General features: G+C 51.0%; 1 protein-coding gene across 1 annotated transcript in view; it reads right to left on the bottom strand.

Moving 5' to 3' along the window:
• Window positions 1-3,992: 3,992 nt before the first annotated feature.
• The window catches only part of RSPH9 (radial spoke head component 9), a 90,355-nt gene continuing 79,709 nt past the window's right edge, over window positions 3,993-14,638 (bottom strand). Inside the window, exon 5 of the mRNA XM_083830369.1 lies at window positions 3,993-13,345. Coding sequence (XP_083686495.1) covers window positions 13,125-13,345 — 221 coding nt within the window. The 3' untranslated portion in view covers window positions 3,993-13,124. The remainder of the gene's footprint in view (window positions 13,346-14,638) is intronic.

Below are 14,638 nucleotides of genomic sequence, written 5' to 3'. Positions count from 1 at the left end.
CTGAACTTTATCTGCTATAGATGTGATGAATCTATTCAGCGTTAGGTCTGGTGGAGAACCTCCAAAAGCTGAGAGTTCAGCAAGGGGAAAGGAGAAGTGGATGAACTGCCAGAGAAGGGCCACCCCACAGCTCAGATAGAAGGGCACCAAGTCAGCGAGCTCTGCAGGAGAGCAGGGAAGAACTGAAAACTGGCCAAAGAAGAGCAAAGCTCCCTTATGCTCCTTTGGGACACTTCTTGGAGCTCATTATCAGCACCCTATGGCCGACTGCTGAAAGAGACAAATCCCAAATGACAACAAAAGAGAGAGATTCTGGGAGTTTTGAAACAAAGTCAATTAAGGACCCCAGCATAGAGCTGAAGCAGGAAAAATACCGCCACAAAGGTATAGAAGGGGGCGCTGAAGAAGCTGACCCTAGCACCAAGTTGTGCAGAGCAGCACCATCAACTCTTTAGACAACTCCCACATGTAAGTATCATTCCTTCTCGAGGTCTGGTTGCCAAGGTCAGAGGTTCGGAGAGAAAAGGAACTTCTGACAAGTAGGACATGAGGGTGGTAGAGCAAGCATGAAGCAAACATTTTCCTGCAATACGTAACACCTCAGTTAGGAATGCTGGAGAACTGCGATGTCCTTCATGACAAGAACTAGTTAAACTTTACGCTCTTGCAACAAAAGCATTCCCATCTCACTGACCGGGAAACTGGAGCACCGGCAGATTCCAACCGATGTTCCTGAATGTGGAAGCCTTAAATCAGATGTCTAAACAGCTTGCAGGCATGTTAGAAAGGGTCTTGGTCTTTCCAAGAGGCTGCGTATCCCCATCTGTTGCTGGCTGAACAATTGCCAGCTGACCTACCTCACAGTTCACGATCACTAGCCTCTCCACAAAGGCGTGGGATTATTATCATTATTACTGATAAGAGGGCCCAGCTCATTCACTCCATTATCCCAATTAATTCCAAGGCTTGCAATGCTGTTTCCGTCTGATAAGTCAGACGAGCAGGCTGTCATGACTGCTCAAGACTTCCCCAAGTCTTCAGAGTTACCTCTTGCACAGATTTTTTTCCAATCCCAAGGCAGCAGAGTCATGCATGACTATGTGGGGCCATTTGATCCTATCACTTTCAAACAAACACCCCCCTGGAAATCAGGTGTTAGCACGCCCAAGCAAGAAAAATCTGTGTTCCAGCACTGTGGATGACTGTAGCAGAGATCTGTATTAACATGTCTTTGCCAGGCCAGAAGAAAATTCACAGATTTTTTTTTTTTTGCTGTAAGCTAACTTTATCCAAACTTCTGTTTTGGATCATTGAATTGTGTGTTTGAACAAATCTTCCCCCCGCTCCTCTTACAGCATGAGAGCGAGGAGCTTATGTGACAGAGTTGATACTGTTTTGTTAGATAAAAGCACACAACTTTTTGGACATCAAAAAAGCGAGCCTTCATCACTTACAATGCATGTAGGAATTCCTGTCCATGAAAATACTAATCTTAACACTTTCCCAGTCTGTGTTAAATTAGTAGCATTCATATGCAGCACTTCAGGCCATTTACAAGGGGCACTTCCTGCAATCAAAAACATATGTCCCATAAATGGCCCAGTTCTGCCTAAGTTTGCTTTCCTAGAGCAGCTGGCCGCTCCTGAGAACACAAAGGAGAATATTTAAGCAAGTGTAGTGTTCGCTGATACCCGGGGCTGGCTGGGAAATAGAAATCCCTTCCAGCGAGAAAGAAAACAATAGTAACCGAGTTCCTTTTCAAGCAAAATACTAGACTGAAAAACCAAACCCGCTGTTTTCATTAGAGCTCCGCAAGAGCCAGGCTTCGCCAGGACCAAAAGGAAAACTGCCGGCTTCCTGGCTGCAGCGGATTGCAGGTGAGCTGTCGGGAGCTCCCGGGGCAGCTCCCAGCCCTCCGGTGCCTCTGGCTGCCTCTGGCTGCTCCGCTGCGCCCGGGATTTCTGGTCCCCAGGGGAAGGCTGGGTGGCTGGGAGCTGCGCGGGAAGGCAACCTCCGCGCGCCCGTCCGCAAGCGCTCTCGGCGATTTTGTTTGCTCCTCGCGGAAAAAGAGCCAAGGATCCTTCAGTTTGATCCTCCCCGTGGAAATCTGCAATTTTCTTACAGAAAGTGCTGAGCTAGTGAAAAGGACATTTTCCATCGGAGAATTATTCTGATGGAAAATTTCCCAACTAGCTTTATTAATACCCTTGACATCGTTTTGTCATTCCTCCTATTTGTGCATCAGTGTCTGGCCACTAAACCAAATTTCTAGCCAGGGCTTTCATAGTTATTATTCCCAGAGGCCATCATGTAATTCTTGGAGTACACTAGACCTGGGATTTATTACAGCAACCGCTCTGGTGCCACACGTTAGGCAACCTGGACATGTATTTCAGTACTCTCTTTCCAGCCAAGGAGGCTGGAAGAGGCTGTGTGCTAAGCCCATCTCCTCATCATATCATCGGATGCCTCAGCCAGGCCCGTCTGGCTCTCAGTTTCACGTTGCGTCAGGGTACCTGTCACTCCACGGGTGCTCGTGGTGCCAGCCACTGCATCTCCTACCACAGTACCAGAGCAGGGACTGCCCCAGAAAACCTTCTGGCTCTGTAACCAGGCTGCAACTGCTAAAACCGAAACCGGTGTTTGATGATTTGCAGCCAGAGTAAAGTTGTTTCCTCCTGAGATAAGCTGTGGCTCAACCGCTGACCTCCCAAGGCGATGCTTGGATCTCCTCGGGGGTGTGAGCACAGGGCTGCAGGTCGATGCCAGCCAGCCCTAAGCGCGGGTCTTTTCGGCGTCCTACCCCAACAGCTGGCTTTCTGCACCAGTGTTTCAGGCCCGTGGGGAAGTGCTGCAAGCTAATTTTACAGGCACCGTTTTGCTTGTTGATAATACAAAGCTCTTTGCTTCATCTGGAGCCTTGGTACATCATGTGGATCAACATTACTTCTGTCCTTTGTGCACTGGTCTATTTAGGGACTGTAATATTGTCTAGGTATTGGGCAAGACCCCTTGGTAATAACTGCCTATCCCCAGAAAGGAAGATAATTGTGACATATCTCGTGGTCAGAGTGCCTTGAGAATAACCCCAAGCATTACTGGTGATTTATGAAAATCATTTGCAAGTCCCACAGCACACAGCCGGGTCTTTGGAAAATTCACTTTTCCCTCATTTGCTCCACAACCGCTCTTGACAGCCTCACCAGCACCTCTGTAGACACCCCTCATTGTCACCTCCACTAACCCATACATTGTCTGCATAGCTCCAAACTAAACGTGCTTTGCAGTAGCTGCTCTGTGGCCTTCTACCAAAACAAGGGTGAGGAAGCTCTCCTCATGCTAGTCTGTTATACTGGAGTAAAACCCCATGTGCGTTATTCACAGGATGCTTCTTGTCACTATTCAGCATCCCCATCTGGCTGATGGGTTTTGCTTAGTCAGACCTAGGCAAAGGATGCCAGCCTTTTTTAGCTGTGAGCAGGGAAACACCACATCCTCTAAAGCCCCCTCTTCCCTCACCACAACCTCCCTCAGCAACCCAGGAGGTCATCCCAAGCCCTGTCCGTGTTGTAGCCCTGCCTTTCTTCAGGCTGTCATGCAGATGGGGCCTCAGGAGAACAGTGGAGTCAAAAACACCCTTCTCCCTCAAGCAAAGCTTAATTTCCTTTATGTTTTGGTTCTGATATTGTCCCGAAAGACTTTCAGCCAAAAGAGGTGACTGTCCCCCAAAGGGGAAAAAAAATAAACCCTTAATTTCAGGCTGTTTGATGTTGTTGCAACTCCCCATCACCAAGAGTAGCTGTATCCTTTGACACAGCAGTTCCTAGAGCACGTTTTAAGGGCAAATCAGCCTCAGTTAATAACCGTTTTTGGATTGCTTCATTTTGCATACCACATGCTAACCGCTCCCTTGACGCAGCATTTAAACTCTCTCCAAACTGGCAACACGCTAGTAATTTCCTTAGCCCCCCCACCTCCTTACCAACACATATTTAGAAATTGTTTCATTTTGCTGTTTTTTGTTTGTTTTTATTGCATTTTTCAGGAGCTCAAATGCATCACTATCACCACTGCCTTTATGGAGAGAGGGGCTGGGAAAATTTCCGCCATCTCGGCAAGCGTTCCACCAGCTAGTTTAACAGCAGCTACTAGCCTGTGGTTTCCTCCTCGGTTTTTCAGCAGTCACGGTATTCCTGGATTATAATCCCACCCTGGTCACCATTTCTTGTTTTGCTTTCCTTCTCAGACATAACACGAAGAGCCACACGGTCACGGATGAGCGCGTGCTGCATACACACAGCAGCTTCTCCCACTACAGCCTGGCCACGAGCGTGGAGCAAACTTTGCTTTCTCGTTTGGCACTTCAGCCTGTCTTCTTAACCATTTATTTGCTCCCTGCAGGCTGTGCAGCTCCAGGATGTAAAGATCTGGTTTGATTTAGAGTATCTGTGACCCGATTGCAGCACCGGTTGATCTCTGCATCAGCTGATGGTTTTGTGTTGTAAATCCTCTCTGGCTGGAGCTCGGGCACACAGGCTGTTGTGTGTAAGTGGTTGGAGGTGTTGCTGCAGCCCTGAAGGGCCATGCCATAACCCCCTTTACCACCAGCACAGTCTCTCCAGCCCCAGAGCACCGCTTTTGGAGGGTGGGATGGGGAACGGATAAAAAGGTACCTTTTGGGAAGGGAGATGGAAGGACAGTCCAGGCACCAGGCTGGGGAAAGGCATTTTTACCGTCTCCCAGCCCCACTCTGTGTTCTGGCAGAGCTGTGGAAATTCACCTGCAGTGTTACATCATGAGGGCCCGGCTCAGAAAGCTGAAAGGCTTCACCTCACCAGAGTCAGGCACTCGAGCACCAGCTGCGGGCGCAGCAGCATGGCTGGAAAGGTACTGAGGCCACGGTGACTCACAGGTAGGAGTCACGTCAGGAAGGGGATACCAGCTTGTATCGCCGTCCCCTCCCAGTTCGGTTTCAGTGGTTGCTGCTTGGCTCCTGCTGGTGGCATTTTCCATGCAAACTTGGCAGCGACAGCAGTGCCCAGGATTAGCTTCCTCTGCAGGGGGAAGGGAAAGGCAGGTGATACTTGGGGTCGTGCCAGGCTGATCCTCACACAGAAAGACAATCTGGCTCCCTCTGGGCTCCGATGCTTTCTCTTGCCTCGTCCCAGGAGGGCTTCCCAAAACCCAAGTACGTTGCTCCTGGTGGCAGCGTTGCAGCCTGGACTGGCGTTATGCTACGGCAGTGAGGGGCATGGCAGGACCACCCCACCACAGCTGTCATGACCGGCTTGTTTCTGGGGCTCATCATCCCTCCCTGGCGTGCCCCTGCTTCCCCTGCCTTGCTCGGGCACCACACACACACCAGACCTCCCAACAGCTGCAAACTCTCACTGCTTGTACAGAAAACAGCAGGCCAGCAACCGCCCTCTGTTTTCTTTTAGCTTAAATATGATAAATGTCAGAGAAAAGATGAGGAATTACTTTGGCCTGAGGTTCAGGACAGACAGCAGCAGATGTCAGGCCATGGGCAGATTTAGGGTGATGCCTTGCCTCATGCTATATTAAAGAGCTTTGGTGTCTTGCCCCAGGAAAGGGGTACTGCCGCCTTCCCCAAGGCACCAGGTTAAGCATCAGATCTGCAGAGCCTCAAGGCTGCCTAACACAGCACTGAGCTCAAAATCATGATTTAGCCTGGTGGAAGATGCCATGCAAGGAACATCTGGGGGTGAGGGGCTGCAAATGGAGACTGAGGTACCCCAGCTCCAGCAGGCTTCGGGAGCTGCGGGACACGAGTGAGGAAAGAGACTTCGGACAGGATTAGCTGCAGGTGGGAATGAAGAACATGGGCTGAGCTGCAGGGAGGACATTTCCACAGCTGCTGTTTGCAATGTGCCTGGCTCTTGCCTCTGCTCGTGGTCTACTCACCTCTCACGAGCCACAGTTGTTTGTTTGTTTGCAGTGATTTCAAACCCAAGAGCAAAGCCTGAGCTGCCTGGAGCAGTGCTGCTGTCCGCTCCCACCAGCTGACCTCACATGTGTGCATGCAGGAGGAGGTATGTACACCATACTGCAGCCATCCAGGACCTGCTGCTTTAAACTCCAGCCATAGGTGTTGCATCAGGTTATGTAAAGTTCAGTTGCATCACGCACTGTTGCACAATGCAGCCTGCTCCTGACAGCGTGCCAGGCCCCGGCTTCATTCATCGATCAGGTCTCGTCGGCCGGAGCAAGCTGGCCAGGAGAAAGGTGCCTGCTCCTTGGGGTACCCTGCTGTGGAAGCCACCTCTTCCAGCTCACGACACCCTCCCAAAATGCGGGGACAGAGCTGCCACCCAGGTCCGTGTTGCCATCATCACCAGCCATCATTATGACAGAACAATGTCACCAGGGCTCCATGAGAGTACAAGGCATGAGCTGCTCACCTGGCCACCCAGAGCAGGAACCATCTCTCCTCAGTGAGCTCCCCGCCACACATCCCCTGGCGTTGTGGGAGCCAGCACCATCCTGCCACAGTAAGTCATCAAAAATGTGCCATTTCAGAGCCATGTGCCCATCCCACTGTTGGTGTCCCCATATGGTACCTTGTGCAGGTGGTGCCGGGCAGCCTGGCATGGCATTGAGCCCGGCTGGTGCAGCCCCTCTGCCTCCATCCCCGCTGTATTTGTGTCCCTGTGGTCTGCAGAAACCATCAGGCATGGGCCAGGGCACTGCACCAGCTTGAGCAGTTCAAGCCCTAGGCTGATGGAAAAGACGGAGATGGGAATGGCCCATCCAAAGCAGCTGGATATAAGAGAACATCAGGAGCACATCTGAAACATGAAGGGGTTTAGAGGCAGCACCTAAACACCCAGGCCCATCTCCAGAGAGCTCCTGACCCCCACTGGGCTCCTGTGCATCTCCTCTCCCCGGACGTGCTGCGACACCCGTGGTGGCAGGCTTGGCGGTGTTGAGCTGCCAGTGGACTCATTGCTATTGTGTGAAATGCTCCCTTCTTGCCAAATGGCTCCCCTCCTCTGCTAGCAGCGCAATCCCGCGATGACCCACTCCAGGGTGCGGCAGTGCAAGCAGTGGCCCATCCACCGGGCTGAACTGGGTGGAAGCCCTGCGGCATGGGAGGGTCTCCTCTGGGAAGGGTGCGGGGGGACCTACCTGCGCAGCGAGGTGCTCTGTCCCCCTCCAGTGGCAGAGGCCTTCAGGAAGCAGCAGCCAGGCTTCGCTCTCCCAGTTCGCCAGGCCACAGCCATCTCTTGTGCTTTTGGCAGCAGAGCCTGGGCACTCAGGTCCTGCTGGTGGTGGCAATGCCATGTGTCGTAGCCGTGGTGGGCTCCAAAGCCACCAAGGCATCATGCCAAGGAAGTCCCATCCAGGAAGATGCCCCGGCAGGACATCCTGTCACCCGTAGGAGACCCCAGCCAGCCACGGCCTGGTTGTGTGCAGACCTTGATCTGCATGCAGAGCTGCGTGGCTGCAATATTTACTTAAGGAAGGTACAGGTTTTGCCTTTGGTTTCTTCCCTGACCAAGGTTCTATTGTTTGAAATGGTTGAAGGTAATTCACAGTATCTCTGTACAAAGAGCTACAAATTTTGTCAGGTGTATGCCATGCCTGCAGTTTCCTCATGGGGCTATAGCTGAGCAGGGGCACGGACCGGCTGAGAGGACGCCTACCAGTCCCTCCATGGGGAAATGTCCCAACTCTCCTGGAAGACCCCAAGAGAGCCCAGAACATCAGGAACCACCTCAATCATAGCATGAAGATGCTCAGGCGATTGTCCTAGAGCACTTGCTGGCCTGTGGACGACGCAGCACAGACAGGCACAAAGCCCCATCCCCTGCAGACCCAACCACCTTTGGGCGGTGGGAATGTCCTCCGGGCTGGGCATGAACTTGGAACAGGTTGGGTGAAGGTGAGAGGTCTGGGAAGATAAGGGAGCCCGACGAGCTGGCAGGTCTGGTGTTTTCCCTCTGTGGAATGACAGGAAGAAAACACATCCACACCCGCATGACAGATTTCACCTCCAAGATATACACTAGCTGCAGTGGGAGCACACGGTGGGGAAGGTAGGCACCACCAGGCCACAGCCCAGCTCGCCATCATCTGATTTCCCCATCCTAAATAGCACACGCCAGACACAGGCTGGCTTCATTGGGCTTGCTGAGGCCATTGAGTAGGAAGAGGGTATAATTCCAGTCAGTCAGAGCTGAACTGTTTAAGATGTGAGGGCAGACTGGGCTGGGAGGAGGGCATGGGGAATTTGTTGGACCTACTGTGACCTCTACTGGCTTGGTCTGAAATTGGTGTGCTGGTTGGCCTGGGCTCTCCAGAGCGTGGTGGGAGCTGGTTCCCTTGCTGCAGGGCCTCTTGGAGTTCCCATGCTGCAGGCCCTGGGGACCTCTGCCCCCAGCACAGGCTTTGCCCTCATTCCCACTGCAAATGTAACGCAGCCCTCCAAATCACTCATCTCCAGTGGTACTTTTTGGGCCAAGTTGGGGCACCCAGGCCCCACTACCCTACAGGCACTAAGCTATCTGCTGTGCTCTCCTCCTTTTTCCCCATGTCCCTTGCCAGACAGGTGCCTGCTGGGGTCTGCTATGGACAAGCCCCATTGATGTGAGCAGGACAGCTCCCCCCTTTCCAAGCTGCTACTGCAGGATCTGGATCTGGGTCTGTTTTCTCCAGAAACATCACTGGTTCAAGAGCTTCCTGGCTGCTGGTTCCTGAACCCGTGCAGCAATTTACCTCAGGGGCAGATAGATGACAATTTTTCTTCCATGGCAAAGCTGCTCCTGCTCCAGCCTCATGTTCCTGACCCCACACAGCAGCTTGTCCTTTCTCCTGCCCTGCCACCGGTGGTACCACTACATCACCATACATGACCACAGCACTGATCAGTGCCCTCCAAGACTCAGGCCCCCAGAAGAAGCTGTTGCATCACTTCTGTTTAGCTAAGGGTTTTGATCTTTTCTCTGCAGTCACAGAGCAGGAAGCTTTCTTTTTTAAAGGAAATCCGAGCTTTCAGTTTAATCCTGTGTCTTTAGGAATGCATGGATCTTAATCCAAGCCTGGAGTTTGGACTGTTTTAAATAGATGTTGTGTGACATTTCAGAGCTAGCTGCATTTAATTGGTGACCTAGAGTCTGTTGCCACAGCTTTGTATGAAGTTTTAGGTTATATTTTATGAAAAACACTAAAACACACTCGTCCACATACGCCTCTCCAGCCCCTACATATAAAGAGAAATATGGGGGGAAGAGAGAGAGGCAAAATCATTTGCAAGCCAGTAGGGTTCTGAACCTTACTTTGAAAATCAAAACCAGAGACTCCTCGGTGGTGACGTATTAGATTGTCACAAACTGTTCCCATGAAAGACATCACAGACCTAGTTTTGATCGAGTGTTTGTGTTTTTCCTACACGAGCTCCTGCCCCTACAGCAGCACAAATGCTTCTCGCAGCAGAACTTCTCCAGCTTTCATCTTCCCAGCACAGTCCCTCCTGCAGCACTAAACCAGACTGAGTGGCTCATACAGCTTCAATGGGGTTTGCACTCATTTGACCTCTCTTGTAATCCAAATACCCTTCATCCCAGTGAGCACACCTTCTTCTGGGCTGTTTGTTCCTGCTAAACATGGGACAGATTCTCACCAGTGCTGCAATATGTACTGAACAAACACTGTGTCGTGATTTAAGAACAAAATCTGGTGACATGAAAAACTGAGACATTTCCAGCCTCCTAGAAAAAATTCCTGGGTTACAGGGATGTCTTTAGAAAAGCTGAGACACATGGGCCCATGACACAACACGTCCTTATCAGCCAACCTTCGTCCTGACCCGTCAGACTGCTTCTCTCCCATATGACGTAGCATATTGATTGGTTGACGTGCTCTTATTGTGATGCTTTGGGGAGAGCCCAGCCTTTCTTTAGCAAAGGGGATTGTCTGCATAGACGAGGAGATGTGGTTGGTACACGTCCGTTCCCTCCGATAGCTGACAGTGCCCCAGCAGACATTAGTGATAGCAAGGAACAAATGATGGTGAAAAACACAAGGCAGGAAGCTAATTTTTAGCTTTACATTGCTTTTTTTGTTGCCAAACCACTCAAAAGATTCAAACTCTGACCTTTCACACCACTGTACTACATTGACATACATTTGTCAAGGACAGAGGTTTGCCCCAAGCAGCACATGGACCGAGACAGCCAGATGAATGAATGGTACAGGGGGCAAAAAATGGGAGAGGGCGTTCCTAAGTATGTGCCATGTCTCATTTGTGGGGCTGCTGAGTTATCCCAGGTGAGGCAATGTTTTCCCATTTGGTCTGAAAGAAAACTCGCACCGTTGAGAGAGTTACAATGATTGCAGCTGTGAGAAAAGCTGCCCTGAGGTATCAGTCTTGACCTTGCTGAAGCAAAGCCCTCTGAGTCTGTGAGGCAGGGTGGAGTGAAGCAAGATAACTGAATGAGAAAGAGACTCCAACGCTCTCAAAACAAGAGACTCAACAACAGGTTAGGAGTGACTGAACAGGAAGCCAGTTGTGGGCTCTGCAGTGGGCTGTAGGCTGAATCCCCAAAGCTGGAAAGTTCCTTTCAGTGTCCATATAAATATTTCTGTAAGTTATTTTTAAGCGTGTGTTTTGAAACTGAAATATATTTAGACTGGTTAAATGAAAATGTGGTTTACAGAAGGCTGCTTCTTTAGAAATTTCCCACGCTGGGGAGCATAGTCTGCCGTGCTCAGCCCGTGCCCGGGCTGCCCAGTCCTGTGGGCAGCACTGGGTCAGAGGCAGGGGCTCCTCTCTGCACCAGGCAGCTGGGACCAGCCCCAGAACCAGCACAGGAAGGCCGGGTGGTGTTTCCATACTGTTCTGTGGTCCCAGCCTGCGAGAGTGGGTTAAGATGTGGTGCAGCATGTGAGGAGGGCCTAGGAGGAAATCCTGGATCTGAAGAAAGCAAACCTTCTCCTTCCTGTGAGCTGCAGCCAAGAGACTTTCCCAGGGCGCAGCAGGGGTCACGATAGCCGTCTCTTCCCAACGCAACGCGGAGCTGGGGTCCTCGTCACGTGTGGCCGGATCCCACAGCACTTGCCGTGGAACCAGGATGTTGCTTTGGCCAAGGTCCAGGCTGGCCGGCACTGTTGTGTAGAAGCTGGGGATGGAAAAACGTTCACAAGGTGGATAGTGCAGCCCCTCTGCCCGGTGGGTGGGGATGCTGCCCACATTTCTTGTCAAGGACGGTGGCATGCCATGGTCTGCCTATCTCTTCCTTTGAAGTAGCTTTGATGGGTGGCAAACTTCTCCTTGCTTATCCCAAGCTGTTCTGCAGTGCTGCTGCCTACATGGAAACAGTTTTCTGTTCCAGCCCAGAGAGCACTGTTTTGCAGTGGACGGTGATGTCCTCATACCTGTGCTTAAGCCTGAAAGAGAAACAGTTATTTATGTCCTGGTTCATATAAAATAATGCTGGGAGTGGCACCATGTGTAAAAATGCCTTTTCTTCCATATCGCTTTCTTGCTTTTTGCATTATCCATCCATCTTGTGAGCAAAATTCTCAAAAGCTTTCCCAGTGGACTTCAACAGGCTGGGTTGATTTAGGAAAAACCTTTTGAAGCTTCTCTGCTCTAGCCTGCACAGTTGGATTGCTTTTGGGGGGGAGTTCTGGGAAGTGCACATCCAACAAAACCTCTTTCCAGGACTCTGATTTTCTTTTCCAGCTTTTATAGATAGTCCAGCTGGAACAGCAGAATCATGTATGCTATAGTTTAGAAATCTGACCTAGTTCCTTTAATCCGTGCTAACCACAGGAGCTCTCAGAGGGCTCAGCATCAGTGCACAGCCTCGCCAGGTCACTTGCAACACAGGCTTTAAAGAAACAGCTTCATGCAAGAGTAAAAACATCCTTTGATCGCTGTTAAATTGACCAAAAATAGGGGGCAGGGGGGCTTTGAGCTTAAACAACAGCAAACTTCAAATGAGTTTGGTTTCTTCTGCACATGAATGAAAGCTAAACTTCAGCGATGCAGCCTGCATCACCCATCAGACTAGGGGAATTCCAGAAAACTGAGTGAGAGATGTATCTGGTAAATACAAATAGAGGATTAACAGCAACTGACCCAATGGCAGGACCCCAATCAAGATGCTGAAATGAAATACAGAGCTTACAGTAAGTTCCAGATTCCCTCCCTGCTCCCCTGCATATCCCCAGTGCATCATTCCCCATTGCTATCTGTGGAAAGGCAGCCAAGGGGGTGGCAAGACAGTGAAAGTGTTATTAAATCCCAAAGCAAAGCAATGCTGCTACTTTTCCCAGCCGCATCACTGTCCTTTGAGGTCCAAAGCCATCTCTCTGAACACCATTTCCCCTCACAAAGTCATCAGCCAGGCACTTTCTTGCTTTTATTTTTCCATAATGCACAGGAGGGCTTCATTTTTTTCTTTTTTCTTTTTTTTTTTTTTTCCTGAGTGAGGGGCTACTGCCTGTAATAAAGGAAGGCTGAGAAAGCCCCTTCTAGGGCGTTCTTTTCTCAGGGTAAGCAGAGGTGTTTATAAACCATATTCACAGCCTGCTCGGAGCCTGGTCTCTTTGCAAGCTACTCGCGTCCAACGATGATAGGTGCCGCACAAAAAGTCAGAGGAGGAGCAGACCTGCTCTCCTTCTAGTTGAAGCCAACGACAACATTTCTTATCCTAAATCACCCTCATCTTTTCCCTCTCTCATTATAAAAGCGCTTTCCCATGCTCCCAGCCATTCTCAATAGCAGTGCCCCAGCCCCCTCTGTTTCTTTTTTACCAAGGCTGTAGACTATATTCCCTTCCCACGAGAAAATGCCATTATAATGCTTGCTACTTTTTTCCCCCCTTCCATCCCACTCCCATTTCTGTTTTCTTTTGACCCACGCTGGGAAGAGCTTTCGACCCAGCCGTGCCCACCGATACCGAGCCTCCTGGCCAAGCAGCTGTAGCTCATCTGAAACACAGTCCTGTGAAGGATTGGTTGGACTGGCTCCTTGTCATGCATCTTCCCCAAGCTTCAGTAATGCTGAGCTCTGGCCACCGTGAACACTCTTATCCACTCACCCATCTGTGCTGAGCCTTCCCAAAACTCCCCACAGCTCCTCTGTGGGCTTGGTTTTACTTCTCTGGACCTCGGAGGCCAGATGTTCCCACCGCCCTCTTCACTCCTCCATCACAGCAGAGATAACAGCTTGGGGAGGAAACCTCTGGGCCTCGTTGATGATGTTTAAAAATGGCCTCTTGCCTCATATGTTGGACGCAGCCTCCATCTTGCAAAGCATCCCAACAGCAGCCGCGTGCTTGTCTCACCGCTTTGATCAGGCCTGTCGAGGAGAACGCTAAAATGTACAAAAAGGACATTTGTTAAGATCAGCTATAAAAATTTAAGAGGTGGCCAGTGCCTGTCCTGTGCCAAAATTCCTCTTCATCCAGCTCTATTCTGTGCAGGGAAATATTGCAGGATATTTGGGGGGGAGGAGGGGGCGGTGTTTGTTTTGCTGGGTTTTAGGCAATGGGAATTTTGCTTTTGTTTCCCAGAATTCACGTGCAGCTGAAGGGGCTTTCCAGAACAAAGCCTATCCCGCATTATAGTGGGCCAAGTGGCACTCTGGCTACACAAAAGCAGAAATACAACAATAATAACAATAATCTGCATAACGAGATCATTCAAGATGGGACAGGTAGGCAGAAGGAAAGGCAGATGAGTTTCAGGCAGGCTTATAAACCCTCCTGTCTTTTAGTACCCGACACAAAGCTGGCTACAAGTGCCCACGCTGGTAGCTCCGTGCCACCCAGCTGCTGTGAGGGGCAGCCCCGACGGCCCCGTGCGCAGCCAGACCCCGCACCCGACTTCCTCCACCTCCCCCTTTTTCAAAGGGTCCTTTCTTGTCCCTCCCGCCACCTCCCCATTTCCACGCGTTGCCGGCATTCAAGGCAAATATTTCTCCCAGCCCCGGCCAGCTCTTCCCCCCGCCTTGCTTTTCGGAGGCCCCTTTATCAGGCAAGGCCACGGCGAGCCAGGCAAACATTACCTCAGGGGCACTGTGAATCGGGGCTGGGGGGTGTGAATAGGTCCCAGGCATTCCCTCCAGCCTCTTCCCTTTCCTATAGCAACCATGTCGGGAGCCGGCAGGTCACACAGCCCCTCCGTTGTGCGGCCAGGGGCCGGGGGGGCCGGGGTTTCGCCGGCCTGTCTGGGAGCAGGGGACGGGGCAAGCTACAGTGATACGGCCTCCACATGCTCTCTCTGCCTCCACGTGATGGTGGCTTGGGATTTTCTGGGCCAGAGGCTGTGTCTTCATATCTAACAGTCCTGGAGGGGCTTTTTCTTCATGAGTTCCTCCAGTCGTAGTTCAGGTTGTCAGCACCTGACACATCCCAGTGCTTCTCCAAGGGTTGTGTGAAGGACTAGGCCCCTTCTCTGCTTTTGTACGCTGTGACACTGCCTACCCCTGTTGCCTTAAATAAAGTGAAATAACACTAATTGGGTAATTTTCCTTCTTGGAAGCGTGGTGGGATGATCCTGTCTATCCAGGATACCAGAGCAGACCTTCTGACTCCAGGCTTCTGGCAGGACACTGGGTACCCCCCCACCATGACTGGTGACATGGGCAGGCGAGCTCGGTCCAATC

This window comes from Anser anser (assembly GCF_964211835.1).
Source record: "Anser anser genome assembly, chromosome: 3".
In the NCBI taxonomy this organism is placed as follows: domain Eukaryota; kingdom Metazoa; phylum Chordata; class Aves; order Anseriformes; family Anatidae; genus Anser; species Anser anser.
The sequence above is the reverse complement of the archived record's forward strand: the minus strand, read 5'-3'. Positions and strand labels throughout refer to the sequence as shown.